Here is a 20423-nt window from a genome sequence, read left to right as displayed (position 1 = left end):
ATTTGACACTCAGATGCCGTGTTCGTTCTGCGCCTGTCACACCTAGTTCACGCCGTCGTCTATCGCTTCCTCGCTCCCGTTGCCGTTCACAGCACACTGGTAAACTTGCGATCAGTCCTGCGCATCGATGCCGAACTCTTCTTGAACTTCGACTATCCGTACGCCCCGCTGATCCGCAATAAGGCCCATCAACCCCTGACCCACATCTTTCAGCTCGTTGTATTCGTGTAGTAATTTGATGTGCTCTTTCACGATTTTGTTTGCGGCTGCCATGACATCGGTCTCAGTAGGTTCATCGCTAGCATCGCCTGATTCGGCATCTGAAAGAGCGTTCTCTTCCATCAGCACTTGGATCGCTGGAAGGGCACTGAGAGAGGCCAAGAGTGCAGCTTTTTGGGCTCTCAGATTGTCAAGAGTGACTTCCTGTGGTGTTCTCGATGGAGGCATTGGGATGGGCGATGACAAGCGTTGGGCGTCAGCGTGTGGTTGGGCATGGGTAGACAGTTTAGCAATTGGTGAACTAGCACCAAAAATTGAGCCTGCGCTCTCTTTCGGCAATGCCACTTCTTCTGCGGATAGTTGCTGGTCCGCGGATGTGCTTCGGGAAGGTTGTTCCTGGCCGATCTCAGAGCTAGATCCGTTTTCGATCATGGCAGCTTCGCTAGTGTTGATGTGCATTCGCGCATTAGGAGGCGTATTTTCAGTGTCTTGAGCCCTATGGAGCGTAGAGCTGGTGTAGTCGTCCGGCATGGTCGCAGCAGGACCTGCGTCACCTGACGAGCCTATTGCAATCCTTGTCGTATTCGACTGCATGCTGGCAGCTGTTGAGGTCGGCCGAGATCGGTCCTATCGTATGTGAGCGCGTGAACTTACAAAGCATTGATCTAGGACAGACTACGTTGTCGCTCATATGTCCATCTACCGGATGATGCTTTACAGCTCGACCCGAATCATCTTTCGACTCACGAGACAGACTGGCGAGTGTGACAGTACTTTGCGATTGACATGTTGACCCGTTTGGGAACTCAGAATCGACGCTGAACTCTGATGGAGCGAGGGCAGCAGAACCTGGTACCTTCGACGTCGCATCCGCCATCGTGGATTGAATAGCCTCAGCTACTTCCTGTTCGGCAGAAGACAAATTGGCATGGCTTACAGGTGGCTGCTGTTCGTCACCGCGGGCTGAGGGGTCAGATTCGACATCCTTGGCAACTGGATCCCCGTTTTCAGTTGGAACGACCATCACTTGAGCCCCATTTGACATGTCTCTGGTCGTCGATACTGGCTTTTGTGGATGTATTTGTGTGTGGAGTCCCAGGCCGTGGCTGCCACCTTCGACAGTCGCTCCTTCCTCGTTTTGCGCTGCAGTGGTCTCATTGGGTATCATGTTAGTCTGATCAATTCTCGACGCGTCGACATCAACTGGAGAATTGGTGGAATCGGCGCCCAAGACTTCAGTTGTGCTGGCATCGCGTTCGGCGAATGCTTGTTGGAGGCCATCTGCCTCGCGCGACGCGTCTTGTCGCTCTTGGTACGGAACATTGGACACTGCGCAATGCTTGTCGCCCGCTTCATCCGGAACAACACCAGGTGACGACGTCATCGGTTCATCATCCGAGTCCGCGATTTCGGTGACGCCCTTCTCGAAAGTCATGTCGTGAATGGCGAGGCTGAAGCTGCAGGCCGACGATGGTGTCGGAGATGATGGTGTTGATCGCCCGGTCGGAGTGTGGCGGAAGCCAATGACGGTGGCGCCTTTTGTTCACGTAAGCACGAGATTGCGACAACGCCTGCACGGGAAACAACGAACACACTCGCCTCCCCATTCGGTCCCACCTTAGCACGCGTCTGATGCTATTGTGAAACTCTCAACGCTGCAGATTCCACGATAATCACCTGCTCGTGGCGCCAGCTGCAGCGACCCGAATCTTATTCAGAAATACCGACGACGAAATGGGCGTCCCTACAAGAGCGGCCCTTGCGGCGCTGCTTTACACCGCAGCAGTCACAGCTCACGACCACGATATGGATGCGATCCCAGATGGTGATGCCATATCACCTGACCCAATAGTGGGTTGACACTTCGACCGCCCTGGTTGAGGCAGCAAGACTGATGGTCGATCTAGGACTCAATACTATGGACGCACATCTTGATCCAAACGGTGGCATGGGGCATCATCTTCCCCACTGGTATGGTATTAGGAGTAAGTTACCTCAAATCGAGAACCAAGAGTATGGGCTGACAGCAGGGTTAGATAATACGATCGAAATGGCACGTCCCGGTACAATCCCTCGGAACCGTCCTCGCAATCATCGGATACTTCCTCGGCCATAGACACAAGGGCAGGCAGTTCACCGACAACATCCACAGCCAGTTTGTCCCTGTCATCATGCTCATGCTGGTGTCCCAAGTCGCCATGGGCATCTACCTGAAGCTACACCTGGAGAAGGGCATCAATGGGAAGATACGGCGCGTGGTAGTGAAGGCGCACGGTGTTGTTGGAAAGGCTATGCCAGTGGTCACCTGGGTGCAGTTCCTCTTTGGAGGAATCACTGCACTCGGCTTCTGCAGAGCGGACCACACCGGACAATGTCTGGCGCACTTCATTATGGGCAGCGCCTTCATCGCATACGGCATTATTCTCCTGATTCTACTTCTGGTAGGACAGATGTGGCTGCGGAGGACCGGAAGGAGCCAGGAGTTCTTCGATTCGCTCGTAATTGCCGCCTGGGGTTGCGTCAATACCTTTACCGAACACCGTTGGGGAGGACCATGGGTACACAATGACCTTCAGCACACATCTATGGGCATCGTATGGTGGGCTGCGGGCTTGGTCGGTGTCTGGCTCAGCCGCAAGCGCAATGGACAACCGAAGCGCAACCTTATCCCCGGTATCATCATCTTGATGACCGGTTGGGCCATGTCTGCGCACCCGCAACATCTGCCAATCTCGACTATGATCCACACGATCTTCGGCTACACCCTCATGGCCGCAGGTGCCGCGCGCATCATCGAGATCTCATTCGTGCTCAAGGACCGCGCTTCTGTCGCAACCGATGGCTCGGACCCGAACAGCTTCCAGTACCTGACGCCGTTCCTGCTCATGGCTGGCGGATTCATGTTCATGGGTGCCACCGAAGAGCAAATGAAGCTGCTATCCGACGCGAACGTCACGCACGTATCTTACGTGTTGATCCTCTATAGCATCGCTTTCTTGCTGTTCCTTTGTAAGCCTTCGCAAGATCTCCGCGTACTATCTCAAGCTAATTTGTTTCTAGTCGTCAACATGCTCATCCACCTCTACGCCGTATACACTTGGGAACAAGACGACAAAGCCGATGCCGAAGCGCCCCTCACGAACGGTCACGCGAACGGACATATCAACGGATACACAAGGGTCGATCGTAGAGTGAGAGACGCCGAGGAGTTCGAACTGGAAGGTCTTGACTCAGACGACGACGATGAGGATTCACCGCGTCTGAATAAGGAGCATAGGTCTTTGGCTGCGCAGCATTAGGCCTCTTTTCTTTCTCGTTGACATGGACGCACAGGGCACACAGGAATTCATATGCAATTTATTTTGATTGGCCGATCAGTCCATGCAGTACCTCGCCGCGGGATATACCAAATGATAGGGTGGCTGCATTCGTGTCCTCCACCGATGAGTGTGAGATTGTTCTAAGTGGTTGCCCACTGCCAGCCTGGCATGCACGCGCTGCGCCTCGGCCTCAGCCTCCCCTCATGCCCCGCTCTTCTCGTGTGCTTTCATTTCTCTCTCCTTGCATCCACGTTCCGCGCATCGAGGTCTGCGATGGCAGACCCATTTTCCATCACCGGCAGCGCTGTCGGTGTCGTTTCCCTCGCCATACAAGTCTGCAAAGGCCTGGAATGGTACCTCAGCGGCGTCAAAGAAGCGAAGGACAAGGCTGAACAAATCGCCGCGGAAACGGAGGAACTCGCAAACCTACTTGAACGACTTGAATCCGTCATTGGAAAAGTGGACCCATCCCAGTCGGTGTCAGCAACACGCACCGGCATCGTGTCGTGTGCGAATGCTATTGCGACCATCCGGAAAAAGCTCAAACCAGACGACCACGCAGCGAACAGCGGGATCAAGTCAAGCTTAAAGAGGTTGACCAAGCGGCTGGCTTTTCCGTTCAAGGAGGCGGACATCACTTACTGGAAAGACGTTCTCAACACCATACAGCAAAGTCTTCAGACTGCGCTACTCGCCCTTGTCATCGACCAACAGCGGTTGGCTTCTGAAGATGTTCAGCTACTATTTACACAGCTGTCCATGAACCAAAGTGCGCAGCATTGCGCTAGCCTACAACTGCAGCGCGATGGCTTTGATAGCACAAGTTTCCAGCTCGCTGGACATTCACACATGCTCGAATCGGGTTTCTCGGCCACCTCTCACAGTCTACAAAGTCTTCATGCCGATTTTCGGAACTTCCAAGAACAATTTTTGGAAGCTGTATCAGCGAAAAGCACGACACTTGACGACGATCTGGTGAGCCTTAGGGGCGTTCAGCGAAAAACGCGAAAGTTACAACGACGCTCCCACGCAATTCCGTGTACATGCCGACCACAGACCTCTGCACTTGGATATATATCAAGACTTTTAACTCTCGCATACACTCAAAGGTTTGATCATGACCGTCGGTGTCTTCGTTACTCGCTACCGGACATATCGACCGATCTGCAGTTCAAGGCTACCCTTTGCAGCCTGGTTCTAAAGAGGAGAATTTCGCTTTCATTTACCAGGTTCAACAACGCTGGATTCACGCAGAGTCTGCAGTGTCATCGAATCGTTGATCGAGAATCCCCTGCTTTCGTGTTTGTCGACACACTTGTTTGGAATAGTATAGACACGCCAATGAAGACTTTCGTGGGCGAGGTCGCGAAATTGTCTAGGATGTTCCAGCTCAGACAGGCGTCACCACGCGATCGACTAGCAAATGGAAGGACCCTTCTACATGTATGTTTGCAGCCCTCATCGATGCGCAATGGAAGCTGACCACCAGCATAGGAAGTTTCCAACTGTATTAGCTTTCTGAACCGCAACAATAGCTTTGCCAACGCCTATGAGAACCTTGCTTATCTGTTCAGAATTCTCCTTCCACTGATGCCAAGTGAGGCTTTTGAGACAGATGACTATGGAGCGTAAGTATTCATTGACCCTTGTTCTATTTGAGATTAATCAACATTTTGTGGTGCTATCGTACCATCTCGAACTGTGACAACGCTAAGCGTGGACAGTACATGTATCGACCTACTCATGAGTCACGATCCCACTGTCCAGGACAGGGATATCCACATAGGTCTCTTGAAATCACTATTCGAACAAGATCTGCAGATAACACGGCATACCTATAAACTGGCAGCATTTAGAACCAATAATGGGTTAGCAGTCTTGGCCGAGATTCGCTACGAAAGTTTCACCAGCCCGTTACTAGATGACAGCGAGTTACTAGAGGCGATTTTCGCGAAATCGGACCATCGACTCCAGGACCTCTTACACCAACCTGCGTACTTACACGCTCTAGATGCCGACACGCTCGCCGACGCCCTGATCACGTCTACCATAACTGGTTGGACGGATGGTTGCAGAGCCCTGCTCAATACCAACTTGGTTGATCGTCTGGAATACCCTAACTCTGTCGTGCGGTACCCCGGTCATACTTTACTCGTGCTCTCAGCCGCTACAAATCGACTGGACATGTTGCAATTCTGGTTGTCACAGAGGGAGACGTGCGATGGACCACTGCTCAGTTTAGTTGGCCACTTTGAGGACGCGCTATCTGCCGGTGACCACCTGCCATTTTCCGCTCAGTTGGCTATATCTGTAATCCCCAACGCGGACGTTATCCAGCTCGTATTGGATCATCTCATCAAGCAAAGACAGGGGATCAAGCTACTAATGGAAAAGCACAAACTTCAATATTGTTGTGAACGCGCTCGAACAAGCTTACCAGATGCACGTCTGGGATGCATGCTCAATGCATTGGTGAGCAAAGGGGTTGACGTACCTCAAAGTTATTGGCCTAAACGAAAAAGCCTTTATCACATGCCACAAATGTGGAGATTTGACAGAATCAAGGTACTCGAAGTGTTTGAGCTAGCAGGCATTTGTGATATCAGTCAGGAGGATTTCAAGTGCAATAAGGACATAGCCTGCTCGCCATTGGTGTATCTGGCAGTGCAAGAGATGCATCTTGTAAAATCAGGGTCTTTAAGTGAGCGTAATATGACAGTCCGATGGTTTCTCTCAAGAGGTGCGAACCTGAGAGACACATGGCCAGGAACGAACACCACCGCTATACATTGTTTGGCTTGGCAATCTGCTGAATGTCTGAGGACTAAAGTCGATAGCTCATCTTACGATGGTTCTTCTATCATGGAGGAATTCTGGACGTACGAAGATTATGAGTTTCTTGTAAAGGAGGAGATCCTTGACCAATGCGAGTGCGGATGTAGCAGATTCGGGTGCGACTTTCTCTCATGCTTTTGGAAGGAGATATTCGCGGCAGGTTGGTATTGTCCGCCGTTTCCTCTCCTCTGCGATCGATTCAAGAACACAATTTCAGCGAGAGAATTGGGAAACGTCAGGATGTATGCACCTGACGTTACCGAGAAACGACATGACCTCTTCACGAGGGCATTTCTCGATCTGACTCTGTGGGTTGAGAAAGCGGCAAACACACTCGGCCTCCCTCGACTCATCCATGAATACATTCGCCTGTTCGTGTTCTCATACTTGGAAATAAGACACACATGCTGCGACATCGAACGCATCTGTCACTGGGACGGTCCTGACTACACAAAGCAACCATACCCTCGGTATTCTTCAAAGGAACTTCGGCGCATAACCAACGAGGACGCACATCTGCGTGCACGTCTCGAGCAGCTAGTTCCCGAGCTTATCACGCGACACGACTCTTTCGGAGGAAAGCTCCAAGACTTTGTCATCGACGTTCTCATTCCGACAATGCGCAAAACTATGAAGGAGTTGAAAGAGGAGGATAAGGCACTCTACGCGGCGGGGCGAAGAGAATTGGGTGTTGTAATGAACGAGGACGAAGACAAGACTGAGGAGGAGGGTAGTGAAGTGGAAGAGGAAGAAATGGATGCCGAAGAAGAGTCGGACGACGAGTACTAAGATGATCTCACATATTGTTTCTTTCTGAAACTTTCAGCGTGCGCGGGCACCTGTATATGATCAGTAGAGATTACACTGGGTTTCAATCGCTTCAGCTATCACATAGGCATTACCAAGAGCAACGCAGCACCGAACAAAGTCTTTCGCGTATATTATTAGATATTAAAACAGTATCGGAGCCACTGCCAGCTCCTCCTCGGCGCCACAGATCGTTCGTCGGGGTATAATGCACCAGAAGTTCCACTTTTATCGCTCGCTCGAAATCCATTTTTGTTTGTCGTCATATCGTCGTTTGTATCCTCCTCTTCCTCTTACTCAGTCTTTGTCCGTATCTTCTCCTCCCCTCGTTCTACTCATCCCCATCTACAAAGCCTTTGACCCAGTAGTGTTCGCCGCAGTCGCAGTACCGCATCCGTAGCAAGCCATGTACGCAGCGTTGACGCTCTTGTGGTGCTCAACAGCATGTCTCTTGACGCCCTCCCACATCTTCTTGATGCTGAGGTTGAGCTTGTGTTGAGTCTTCTCTTCTTGGTTGACGAAGTGGTGGGCGTCGTGTGCTGACTCGTGGGATTGGCGGCGGGACTGCGAGAAGGGTGTTGTGGGGATGGAAGAAGATGGGGTTGAGGCGGAGGATAGCGAGAGAACGCGCGGGTGGCAGTCGAAGTTGTTCATTTTGGCGGTTGGTGGATTTGTTTGTTGGTTTCAAAACACCGAAGATGTGTAGAGAATTTGGTGGTCTTGAGGTTGAAGATTGAAGTGTAGTAGTAGACTTGATGATAACTTGATGCTGATGCTCCTCCACCCAACCCACCACCCCACCCCTTATATACCCCATGGCACCACGAAGAAATTTTCCACCCTTTCCCACCACCCGCCAAACGATCGTGAGATCTTGGAAGCACACACTCCACGTGCACCGTGACTGGTTTTTCGCAAAGGTCGCACATGTGGGTCTAGCAAGGTAGCATCGCCTCGCGCTGGTTACCACCGAGTGTCTAGAAGCCACAGGACGCACACCGGAAGACGTCATCATAATACCCTTCACATGTGCCCTGACTAAACCTGTTCAGACCAGAATCACCCCAAGAATAGCTAATGCACATGGCATGATCTCCGTTAACCGCTTAGCTCCCGCGAGGCTCTCAGGAGAATGTGGTGAGAGGCGTTGTCGGTTGGCGTCGGCTCAGCCTCAACAGACTTTTTATACCGCAGGGTCCCACTGCGACAACCATCACGTTCTTGTCTTTGACACACGAGTTACCTCTAAAGGCTATTTCGTGTGTCATAGTCGCTATTTGCGCAAAATTGCATGTTTCGTCGTGCCTGGAAGAAAGAGAGGGATTGGTCGTTAGTTCAGCCGCGCCCTATCCTGGTAGGGCGTGCGGCTCAACGAAGCTTGGTTGCGTGAGCTGGAATGTTCGCGATGGCGCACGTGGATTCGTGATTTATGGCGAGACTGTTGTTGATGCGCTGAGCATGTGAATGCACAGACTCGAAGTACTTTTGCGGAGTAGTGATGCGGAGGGCGGGTTGCGAGTGTCGCGGGCGCTAGCAAGACATGACGTTTGCCGTTTCCGTCGGATAGCCTTTCCGTTGGAAATATCGAGTATCGCCTTACCGATTCTTTCATATCTTGCAAAACTAGATAAAAAGCATGCCATCAATTTGAAGTTGAGGTAATTGCGCGGTAGCGGTGCGACCTTTGGCGGCATGCTGGCCTGATCGTTCATTGGCTTCAAACGAATTTTGGGAGTAGTAGTTTCTATTCCAAATCACTACGACTATGACCTAGCCGTATTCCTCAACGTCTTCTGTATACAAGCACAAAGCTCCGGTATCCTGAATGGTTTGCTTATCACATCGTCCATTCCCGCCTTCAACGCCACTTCTACCTGCTCGCTCCTCACATTAGCCGTCACCGCGATGACCGGCACGTGCGCTCTAACAACGCCTTCTTTCTGAAGCTCTCTGATGTTCCTAACGCACGTCAACCCATCCATGACGGGCATCTCCCAGTCCATGAGGATGAGTGCGAGTGGCTTTCCAGAGCCATCGGAGATGCAGTACTTTGTTGTGCGCAGATAGTCAAGAGCTTCTCCACCATGATTCGCGACTGCGACCTGCATACCCGTGTTCCGTAGCTGCTTGGCCAGGACGCGCTGGTTTACGAGGTTGTCTTCGACGATGAGGACGTGCAGGTCTTTGTTGGGTATGTCGTTCGCAGGAGCGGAGGCTTGGAGTGGTTCGTCCGATTCGTTGCGCGATCGACTTGAAAGCAGCGTCTTTTGCGCACGTATGCTTAAGCTAACGGCCGCATCGCTTTCCGACCGGTTGAAGTTGGGGCGAATAGTGCTTCTACGGCTCTTCACGTAGAAGGAAAATGTGCTTCCGATGCCGGCTTTAGATGCGAAGCCGATAGCGCCGCCGTGCATCTCAGTAAGCTTTCGTGAGATGAAGAGGCCCAGACCGGAACCACCTGAAGTACGTCAGCAAGTCGCCCAATTATCTTCGAGGTTCATAATCACCATAGTCGATATGTGTGCGCGGAGACGCTTGCGAAAAGCGTGCGAAAAGGAGCTGATGTTCTTCGTCGCTCAAGCCACGACCCGTGTCCTGCACGGAGAAGATGATGTAGACCTTTTTGCGTTAGTGGAAGAACTGAGACATCGCTTTCAACAGCAGCTTACTATCTCGCCCTTCTCCCAATCTGCTTGTAGAGTCGCTGCTTCTGATGTTTCCGAACTACGGGAGAATGGCACACTGAAACTGTGGGTCGGCTGCTTCAGGGAGACGCCCAGACTGACCCTGATCTCGCGTATCTCTTCTAGTCGGGTGAATTTGATTGCGTTGGTGATGAGGTTCTTACTTGTCAGCCGAAGCACCTCAATATGTGTCACGCACTTACGATAAGTATCTGTAAGACCCTTGTAGGGTCTAGCGAAACGAGATCAACCGCGATCTTTTTGCATGACTCTTCGAGCTGGAATCGCAAATCCACACCAGCTGACTTGGCTTCACCTTCGAACATCTTCACCGCGTCTCTCGCAATTGAGTCGAATTTGACATCGACTGGGGTCATTACAAATAAACCTGAGTCCAGCTTAGACATGGTAAGCACGTCGTCCACAATAGTCTTCATGTGCTTCGAGCACTGGACGATGGTTTCGGCAGCGTCGACGGTAGTCTCTAATATAGTCTGATAGACCTTCTGATAATCTGTCGACTTGCTGAAGTTCTTGTGAGCCGAGATGATACTATCTGCACACTGGACGATCGCGGACAGAGGATTTCGCATCTCGTGTGATGTCGTGTCGATAAAGTTTTCCAGGCTGCGCTTAGATTCTCGGGCCCTGGTCGCCTGGGTAGCCTGGAGTTTCTCACCCCATTTCTGCTGGCTGTTCAAAGCCTTTAGTCAAGCGTAGCAAGATGAAGGAATGACGTACCTGATGTCGGTACAACAACCGATGATCTCTACTACTTCTCCATTTTCATCCAGCTCAGGGAAGATGGATGTGATGACCCACATTGGCTCCTGTTCGGGGAATGTATCATCCATATGCTGGGTAGGCGCATTCCACCTCTTCTTGAGACGCAACTCAAATGATCTGATTATAGTAAGCTTTGTCGTGCGTCATGACGTACCTGTCACTTACTGATGCTGTTTGGTCTCGACAAGTTCCTCAAACTTTGCTTGTCCCATTTCAACGAAGTCATCGTCGATGAGCTTACTCCACGCGTCAGCGAGATCGATTGCAGGATCCACTGGACCAAGCATCTCAAACCAAGCTTCGTTCCTATACGAATAGACCCCGTCCATTCCTATGAGAAAGATGCCAATATCGGCACGCTCTGCGAAGCGTTTAAACTTGGAGAAATTGCGCTCAGACTCCGCTTGGGACAGAGTCAACTGTTCCTTTAGCTGCGATTTCATTGCTTCCGCGTTTGCGATAGTCCGTTCTCGACGCCCAATGTCCTCTTCATGGAGTAAAATTGATGTCAAGCAGGTAGAAAGCAGGCGACTGGCGACCATTATGAATTGGAGATAATCTTCGTCAAATGGCCGACGGGGATTAAGCCCAATGACCATGAAGCCAAGAATATTGTCTTTTGAAGAAGTCGGGTTTAGAGGGCAGATGGCTGCCGCTCGGCAGGGATCACCGAAGCCCTGCCACTCAACGTCCTTGACCAACGCTGCCGCCACAGGATCCTGATCGAACCGAATTATGATCGGCTTCCGGGCAGTAAGAGCTTGGCGAAAGTATGGAGTAAAGCCATGGTCTTGTTGGAAGTCCAGATGATCGGGACCTGCGGGCGAGCCTTTCGGAAGACCAAATGAGCCACGAAGCTTGCAGTGTTGTTGATTCGTATCGGAAAAGCGCGTCCTACTCGATTCAGACCCATGCCCGTCTGCTTCAGCCGAATACAATAATGCGAACGGAATATCTTTATCGTTGCGGGATAGGACTTCGGTGGCGAGAACCCAGTAAGTATCCGTATTGCGCGCCCTGGGTATCTCTTCGCTTAGCTCTAGAAGAACGCGCGAGCGTCTTTGTGCAATGACCTGTCTAGTCTACACGATCGTCAGCGGGTTGTACAAATGACCTCGCAGCTTCAAACATGGCTCCCAAGAATTGCAACAGCATATTGATAGGAGAGCCCATGCTTCCATGAACATCATCCTCATCCGTACGTAGCGTCAGATGCGCCACTGGAGGAGCAGGGGGCCAAAATATGCGGTGAAAGTGGTAAAGTTGCAACATACCGTTTCTACCAGGGGCTCATAATGCCCAACCGTAATGCCCTCAGCATCTAATATGGGTATGAACTTTAAGGAGAAATACGTCTCTTCCATGAAACCGCTGCGTACCATGTGTATAGCAGTGTTCGTCTTTTCCACGGTTTCTCCTGCGAGGTTGGTTTGTATGATGGGTTCGAAATACTCGCCCCAGACTGAAGCAAGCGCGACGCGAGCGCTGACTCCCATGCAAGGGTGGAAGCCACCCAAAAGCTCTATCTCTGCTTCGTTGTATATCATGATCAGATCCGGACCATAGAAAACGACTGCTGGCCGCGGATCCTGCATGACAAGATTGGCAATACTGCGTAGCTGCGACGACCAGGAAGACATTGGGCCAAGAGGAGTGGAGGCCCAGTCAATGCTGCGCGCCCAGGCTGCATGTCGTGACAACCGCCGAGGAGGAAGTTCATCTGTCCAGTCAAAGTTTGGTACTTTCGATTTGGAAGTTTTCCGAGTGAGAGTGGTCATCCCAGAGCCCTCACTGCCGGTGCATGTGGTCGCCAAGAGACCGCTTATGACATTCCACCGACCAGCCACATGGATCTTCATCCAGTTGAATCCATGATAAAGAAATGGCTTATTCGTTGTATCGCGTTCCAAAGACCAGCTTCGAAATCTTGTGAATGGGGCATAGCCTTCCTCATTAGCATAGTGCGCACCACCATCTCGGCTTAGTAGTTGCAGTAGCCCTCCAGGGTCAGTGGCGGCCATGGCCGAATTCCAGCACTCCAGATGGCATCCGTTTCCAGATTTCGGGCTACCTGGCGATGTATCGATAATGAAAGTAGGTCGCGGATCTTGATCCAGCAAGTCCAGCATGCCGATGCGACGCAGGGACGACGTGCCATTCTGAGGTGGTTCGAGGGGTCGCTTCTCGCGTGCAGGCAAGGCCGTCATGATAGGCCGACTCTTGGCGTTGCATGTGGCCGTTTATCCTCCTCTTGCGCAGCCACTATTGAAGATGATGTCGTGACAAACGTTGTTCTCGTCGCAGCCATGTGGAATGCTGTCATGGGAATCTAGGTGGGCTTGGAAAAGTGGAATTCGATCTGAGTGCCTAGGCCGGTCCTGTGGATCAGCCGCATGCCGCTGGCCGAAAATAGCGCCGATCCCGTGCGATACCCAGGTACCTGGAGATCGCTCCAGGCTCGTAGATCTCGTCTCTCTATCATCAACTTCATCGCGGGCCATGTTTGTCGTTTCGTGGTTCTAATCGAAAAAAGTAGTCGAACTGATAGTCGCTCTTATGCTTCGCTCGTGGATTGTCTACGCCAAGCACGATGACGTCGGTTCTCATCTGCGCAGCTACCTAGCTCTCCAGGGCTGTCATCCGCATGATCACGCCTCATCTTCGACTTCACACATCTCACAGATCTGGACAATGCCCTTCATACCGCGATGTATATCGAAAGATACCAGATACGATGCGATGGCGACCACAGCGCGCCCGCGTAGCACCCGATGAGGCCACGAGACTGGGATGATGGCAAATAGACTGCTACATCGCCATTTTCGAGCATAAACCATGTGCTTCGCCAACGGGAAACCTGTTTCTGGTTACACTATCGATTCAAGGAGGAGGTTATCGCACCCCAACGGACCAGAGCCGATCTTACCGGTTGTATCGCCTTGATGAGGTTGCTGCATGTCAGCGCGACCATAGCCAACCGCGACATCTACGCCCAGACATCGATGGCCAAATATAGTCGCGCATCTGCAATGGCCGGTTGGATTCTCATCACGTCTGCATAATATGGGGGCATCTTTCGGCCTTGCTCGTAGAGATGCTCAAAAGCTGGGCTTCGCCGTAGTACGTCTCCTAGCTTTTCTCGCGTCTTGAGGCTGTCCTCTCTTTACCTCGGCCTTCTCGTACTCATCGTTCTCTGCTCGCTGCAATTACCACAACACCATCGGCTGAATCTGAACATGGCAAGCGTAATTGACGTTAAGGGAACATTCGTAGACACCTGTATCGCTAGAGTCCCTACAGCCGAAAATGTGGTCTCGGCGACTTCGGCAGGCGCTAATCCTGTCATACGGGAGCTGGATTGGTCACATAGTGAGATTTTTACAACCTCTTACGAAGCCATAACAGGTCTCGAGGATCTGAACGTACCAGACTTGACAACAGTACACACCCCGGACCCATCGTGTGTCAATAGATGGGTCTTCCTTCCAATATCGCACTGCCGCGATGACAACGGTACCGATAACGTCGTCTGGTCTGTGAATCATAATCGCTTGCTCGTCCCCGATCCGTCGTACGCTAGATGTCAACTCTATGGCACCTCTACATACAGTCCCGGGATCTGTCCGAGCGGGCAAACCATCGCTGAAATAACTGCGTACGAGAGCAGTGCGGCGAACGGACTCAGGACACATTGGCAAGCGAGTTGCTGTAGATGGTAAAACGCACCTAAAGCCTTCTCGATCTGGCGCTGATATGTGACGAGTAGCGGCATGAACTTTGGCTATGAACTCGCTCATCTTTGCTTATCAAGTTTCTCAACGCCCCTCAGTGCTTACGCTGCAATCACGACTACCACAACGCTTGCAACTGGCCTAGCCGTTGCCGATCCCGTCATTGTGGCCTGGCAGATAGATGACGTTGGTACGTTCCCGAGCGAGTACGTTGAGTCTTTGGTTGCGAGGTACAGTGTAGCCGCACCAGCCGGTACATCCACACCCACCATCAACGCTTTGGAGCCAACAACCGCACCCGTACCATCTTCGTCTTCCACCAATATCGGCATTGGTGCTCAAGTAGGCATTGGCATAGGCGTGACAGTTGCGGCCGCTCTCGTTGGAGGGTTGTTAATACTCTGGTGTCTACGACGGCGTCGGAAAAGCGCTGGGTACGATGTTGTCATACCGGAAATGAAAGATCAAGACTTTACCGAGAGTCAGTGTAGATGGTACCACGAACTAGATGCCGAAGCGGCTGAGAACGAGCTTGACTCGAAGCCAGTGCATGAGTTACCCCAGCCACCGGCTGAACTGGAGGCACACGGCCCTTTCGCAGAAGACGCCAAAGTAGCACTAGAGGGGCAGAGAAACAGCCTAGAGGCCGTACGTAACGATGACTGTCCTCTCGAGCGAGCGTGAACTTCACAACATGTGAGGAGAAAGGACAGTTGGACGACAGCAACACGATTTCCTGAGGAATACGCGCGGGCTTTCTTTTTCCTTATTGGTGGGTCACATGTCGCAATCTACGTTACTTTGTATCGAGCGACTCATTCCTTAAGATCATGTCTCCCGCACTACTTATTCTCTTAGTCCTCGTCGCAGCTTCAAAACATCCAGAACTAATATACATCTTGAGGGCATTTTGACAGCAATATGCAGCTCCAAGCAAGCAATGAACTAATCTCCGCCTCGGCGTCACCCAATCTCCACCTCGGCCTCGCGTATCACCATGAAACAAGCTTCTATGAGCAGGGAGCGTTTCATAAATCCTTCATCACCAAGCCGCTTGCGCTAGACCCGATGAGGCATCGTGTGGGCCAGACTAAGGCCGATTCGGGCTTGGTGTTGCCGACGCGAACGTTTCATAGCGGAATTCCCACCACCAAACGGCTGTCAAGCCCTCGGCGTCCTGTCAGAACTGTTCATTCCTGCGTGTACCGCTCGCGCGATACTCAATATGGGTGCGCGCGTTTCCAAAATATTGACATGCGATGCGTTCACGCCGTCTAGATGCCGAGCAATGATTTGCAGGTGTATGCGTTGAGTCAAGCAGCCTTCTTATATGTTCTGCTGCATCTCTTCCTACTGGTTTGTTCATTCGCTCACTACTGTCATTCATTCATTGCTTCCGTAGCATTTACATTCGCTTTTCATCAACATACAGGCCGGTCTCTGTTTTTTACCTTCGAACAAATAACTTCAAGATGTTTGCCAAGACTACCCTCATGAGCGCGTTTCTCAGCGCTGCGTCTGCCGGTAAGCCATCTAGATCGTTCAGTAATCCGACAATGACTAACAACGCATTCAGAGATGATCTGGGACGGTCGCTTCAACGACTATGCCTCCTCTGCCGACATCGCCAAGTGGTCCTTCTCCAACCCCGTCGGCGCCTACCAGTACTACATTCACGGCTCCGGCCCCGTGACCGACTACGTCAACCTTGACACCACCTTCAAGAACCCCGCCGACACTGCTTCCAAGCAGGGTGTCAAGATCACCATCGACGAGACCGCGAAATGGAACGGCCAGACAATGCTGCGCACCGAACTCATTCCGGAGACCAAGGCGGCCATCAACAAGGGCAAGGTTTACTACCACTTCTCCATCAAGACTGCCGCCGAGAACGCCCCGACGGCCACCAACGAGCACCAGATCGCTTTCTTCGAGTCTCATTTCACTGAGCTCAAGTACGGTGCCTCGGGCTCGTCGAACACCAACCTGCAATGGCACGTTGGCGGCGTCTCCAAGTGGGATGTCGAGCTCGTTGCAGACGAGTGGCACAACGTTGCCTACGAAATCGACTTCGATGCCGGCTCCGTTGCCTTCTGGCACTCGACTGGCAGCGATGAGTTGAAACAGACTGCCGGACCTTTCGATGCTAGCACCTCTTCCGATGGTAAGGACTGGCATCTTGGTGTTCTGAGGCTGCCTGGTCAGGCCGACAAGGACGGTGCTGAGGATTGGTTCTTCAGCGGTGTTTACATTGAGGACGGAGAGCTTACTACCAAGATTGGTAGCGGAGCTGCGGCTGCGGCTCCCGAGAAGCCTGTTCCCACTACGATGTCCAAGGTCGTCTCTTCTGCTGCGCCTGCTGCTACTTCCTCCAAGGCGGCCGCTAGCTCTTCCGTCGCGGCCGCTGAGACACCTGCTGCTTCTTCCAGCGCTGCTGCTTCTTCGGTTGCCGCTCCCATCAAGACCCCGGCTGCGTCCTCATCTGCCGCTGCTACCAGCGCTGCTCCTGTCGAGACTCCTGTCGCCTCATCTACCTCATCTGCCGCACCTGTTGCTAAGCCTACTGGCAGCGCCGGATCTGACGCCGTTCTCCCCGAGGAGTTCACCATCGCTCAGTTCGTCGCTTGGCTCAAGGCCAAGACTGGAAAGAACTAAGCACGTGTCCAGCGTGAGTGCAGCTCCGAGTAGTAGGCCACTTGGCGACCCATACATTCTTGTAGATATTCTTCTTCCTCCTTAGCTGTCGCAATATATTCTCTGCAGCTCTTGTCTTATACCTTACTCGCAATGGCAGTGGACATTGCTGTTCAATTATCAGGTCGACTCGTTTCATGCGTTCTTGTCGACAAAATTCCTTGGTTTCGCATTAAAGTTCAACCATCTCATCTGACATCGTCCTTTCCTCCCCTCTCTTCTGCTTAACTCCGCCACCTCATCATCACTTCCCACGTGTACAATTGCCCCAACGTCGGTGGGTTCTCACCCGCGACCCCTGCGAAGGCATTGCCAAGATTCTGATCTGGTAGGATAATTTTCAACGTCCTATTCTAAGAACCGCGAACGCGGAGATGCGGAGGTCTTTCCGCGTACCTTGTTCGCGGTAGAAGGCAACGGCACGTGTTCAGCTGACGCCGAGAGTCTCGACCTATGGACCACGATATCAGTTTCGAGTGTCGCCGAATTGCGCATACTTTCAGCAGACCGGAAGCGGTAGGTAGGGAAGTCAGCAGTTCCGAGCCGTTGCATTCGTCGAAGAGTGGTGGAAACCACAACCGCCGTTGCAACCGGAAATACTATGTAAGCCGGCTTCTACCATCTAGACACTTCCAAGGCCGTGTGGCGCTGCAGGCATTGGATTAGTATCCAGCGTTTCGACGTTCTGTCATCATCCGAGTATGAGGCCGAGTTGCTACGCTGCGAACGCGGCCCGACCAATTCATCCTGAGTTTGCTCTTGGGGCTGTGTTACATCATCTCGTTCTGTTGCAGGTAGCCTTTTCTCAGTCGAAATTGAAGCATCTATGACACTGATACCTTCTTAAGGTACCTATCTAGGTAGATACGAAACGTCCGCGACGATCCCTAGGTGAAAGCGAACCAATTGCGATAATGTCCGCATTGACGATCGAATTTCTCGATCCCTCATCAACGATTTCCTGCAAGATGAGAGGGGAATCTGTAGGGACTCGCCGGGCTGTCAGTGAAGCTTGTCAGGCCCGCACAGGGTGCACACGAGGCCGTGCGCTATTTCCGAATCGAGTCGGGACATTTCATTCTGAGAAAGCCTCGAAGATGTCAGACACAAGGTTTACGGCAGAACACTGCCTAAAAAATACGAATGCGAAAGCTGCGAAAACAACCTTTGCGATGTGTGCTACCTCAGGCTGGGATCGACCATGGACAAACATTGGGCGCGGCCGTTGGATGCCACGTGAATGCGTGGCGCACGCCAAGATAAGGTTCGCTAAATATGGTGCTACCAAGTCCCACGCGCCCGGTCCTACCTGGGCGACGTCGGCCAAATGTAAGCATCCCAGCCTCATCTTCGTCGCGACGTATCGCTCGTCATACAACAGCCGCATCTCAAACGGCGCATCTAACCCCTTCCCAGCTTACCTGGTCAATGCGTTTGCCTCATCTGGGAGCAACGTCTCTCGAACAAGGCCCGATCACACATGCGAAACAAGGTACGCAAAGGCCTTCTGGCAGCCTTGCAACGAATAATAAGCAGAGGATGGTGAAGAACAGGTCGTGATCCGACCCCGGGGAACGACGTACGTGACTCTAGGGAGCCGGGACAATCATCCGCAACGTAGTCCAGACCCTCCGGTGGTCTCTAAGCCGAGCACACATTCTACAATGCAGTTTCACCGTCCGGAGTTACTTTGGGAAGACCAACTCAAGCGTCCGCTCATGCAGAATAGTAAACTCACTCACAGCTGCCGCTGGTCTCCGGGGCTAGAGCCATGCCAGTCGACATGTGTATATAAGCCCAAGGGAAAGATACAGTTACAAAGCATCAATCTCAAAGACCTTTTTCCAGTCATACAATCTCCACTCCTCACTCTGTTCTGTCATTTCGACTTCTCCTTCCTGTCACAACATACATCGCAACACCACGAGGATGTCTACTCGCACCATTATGAGTAGGCCAGCTAAGATGCGCGCCCTTTGCCGGGCCTCGAATCGCTTCGAGTCTAGCTCAGTCAGGAGATTGGCAACCATGGCCGACTACAAGGCTACCCAATACAACAACCACCCTATGGGCGCTATGCCACCTGGTCACAAGGCCGTTGTCGGCAATCTCCAGACATTCGAGCTCCCTGAGACTCTCAGTGGAAGTGCAGCAGACAAGGCGCTTGGCAAGAGCATGATTGACGCCTGGAAGAGAGACGGTATCCTCCAGATCTCCATGGACCCCATCAACCGCAAGCTCGCCGATGCGGCGTTCCTGTGCAGCAAGAAGTTCTTCGGCCTCGACTACAAGCAAAAGGCAGCTTGCTTGGATGACCAGTCTTTCGCTGGCTATATCGCTTCGGGAGAGGAGATCACAGACAACATCGCCGACTACAGCGAGATCTTCACTGTGACCAAAGAGCTCGCACTCACTGATTCCCGTGTTCAGCAGAAGTGGCCGTGCCACGGCCCTAACCCATGGCCATTCACTCAGATGAAGACTATCATGCAAGCCTACATGGACTACCTCGGCGAGAGCGGCGAGAAGATGCTGTCACTCATCGCCTGGGGTCTTGGGTTGGAGGACGGCAATGCCCTAACCAGGTACACGCAAGATGGCTGGCACCACATGCGTGTTCTGCGCTTCCCCCAGACCGATAAGACCAACGGCAAAGGCAAGGCTGGTCGTGGTATCGGCTCACACACTGACTACGGTCTGCTTGTCATCGCCGCCCAGGATGCCGTAGGTGGCCTCTTCATCCGTCCCCCGATCGAGGGCGAGGAGTACGCCAACTGGAAGACCACCGCAGCTGGCAAGCACGAGGACACTGATGGTTGGGTCTACGTCCCACCCACCCCTGACGTCTTCACCGTCTTCCCGGGTGACATGATGCAATACATCACCAACTCTTTCCTGCCCTCAACACCCCACAAGGTCGGCCTCAACACCCGCGAGCGCTTTGCTTTCGCCTACTTCCACGAGCCCAACTTCTCTGCCGTCATGAAGCCCCTTCCAGGTTTCCAGGCCGGTCAGGAGCCTACCGAGGGCATCCACTACGGCAAGCACTTCACCAACATGTTCATGCGCAACTACCCGCAAAGAATTACCGCCGACCGCATGAAGGCTGAGAACAGGATGGCGCTCTTGGACTCGCCTGAGCTCCGCTGGAAGGACACACCGGCTATGGCCGACGCAGTCCGCACTGTTCCTTACGAAGCTATCACTGAGACTGAAGTCAAGTCGATCAGTGAGAAGAAGACCGCGTCTCTGTAAATGTTTCCTTTGTTTGTCTTTCCTTTCCATCAACTGTTTCTTTTGTACGCATGTGTATGCCTGGGCTCGGGAGGGGCGCAAGTACTATCAGA

General features: G+C 52.3%; 6 protein-coding genes across 6 annotated transcripts; 4 read left to right on the top strand and 2 right to left on the bottom strand.

Moving 5' to 3' along the window:
- Positions 1-111: 111 nt before the first annotated feature.
- Positions 112-880, bottom strand: J4E93_008431 (uncharacterized protein; the record flags this gene model as incomplete). Its single annotated transcript, XM_049346330.1, has 2 exons — positions 112-764; positions 874-880. 2 exons carry the CDS (start codon positions 878-880, stop codon positions 112-114), a joined length of 660 nt encoding a protein of 219 aa, XP_049196731.1.
- A 1073-nt stretch (positions 881-1953) lies between these two features.
- On the top strand, positions 1954-3518 carry J4E93_008430 (uncharacterized protein; the record flags this gene model as incomplete). Its single annotated transcript, XM_049346329.1, has 3 exons — positions 1954-2070; positions 2127-2204; positions 2256-3518. The coding sequence occupies 3 exons, from the start codon at positions 1954-1956 to the stop codon at positions 3516-3518; spliced, it is 1458 nt and encodes a 485-aa protein (XP_049196730.1).
- Positions 3519-6429: 2911 nt separating this feature from the next.
- On the top strand, positions 6430-7163 carry J4E93_008429 (uncharacterized protein; the record flags this gene model as incomplete). Its single annotated transcript, XM_049346328.1, has 2 exons — positions 6430-6433; positions 6592-7163. 2 exons carry the CDS (start codon positions 6430-6432, stop codon positions 7161-7163), a joined length of 576 nt encoding a protein of 191 aa, XP_049196729.1.
- A 1781-nt stretch (positions 7164-8944) lies between these two features.
- J4E93_008428 (uncharacterized protein) lies at positions 8945-11094 on the bottom strand (the record flags this gene model as incomplete). The annotated part of the gene is made up of 6 exons (XM_049346327.1): positions 8945-9639; positions 9689-9800; positions 9851-10024; positions 10069-10558; positions 10607-10768; positions 10817-11094. The coding sequence occupies 6 exons, from the start codon at positions 11092-11094 to the stop codon at positions 8945-8947; spliced, it is 1911 nt and encodes a 636-aa protein (XP_049196728.1).
- A 4760-nt stretch (positions 11095-15854) lies between these two features.
- On the top strand, positions 15855-17037 carry J4E93_008427 (uncharacterized protein; the record flags this gene model as incomplete). The annotated part of the gene is made up of 2 exons (XM_049346326.1): positions 15855-15906; positions 15959-17037. 2 exons carry the CDS (start codon positions 15855-15857, stop codon positions 17035-17037), a joined length of 1131 nt encoding a protein of 376 aa, XP_049196727.1.
- Positions 17038-19104: 2067 nt separating this feature from the next.
- On the top strand, positions 19105-20331 carry J4E93_008426 (uncharacterized protein; the record flags this gene model as incomplete). Its single annotated transcript, XM_049346325.1, has 1 exon — positions 19105-20331. One exon carries the CDS (start codon positions 19105-19107, stop codon positions 20329-20331), a length of 1227 nt encoding a protein of 408 aa, XP_049196726.1.
- Between the last annotated feature and the right edge of the window lie 92 nt (positions 20332-20423).

Source organism: Alternaria ventricosa, assembly GCF_023758065.1.
Source record: "Alternaria ventricosa strain BMP 2768 chromosome Unknown scaffold_16, whole genome shotgun sequence".
Taxonomy (NCBI): Eukaryota; Fungi; Ascomycota; class Dothideomycetes; order Pleosporales; family Pleosporaceae; genus Alternaria; species Alternaria ventricosa.
This window is presented reverse-complemented; position numbering and strand designations above follow the sequence as displayed.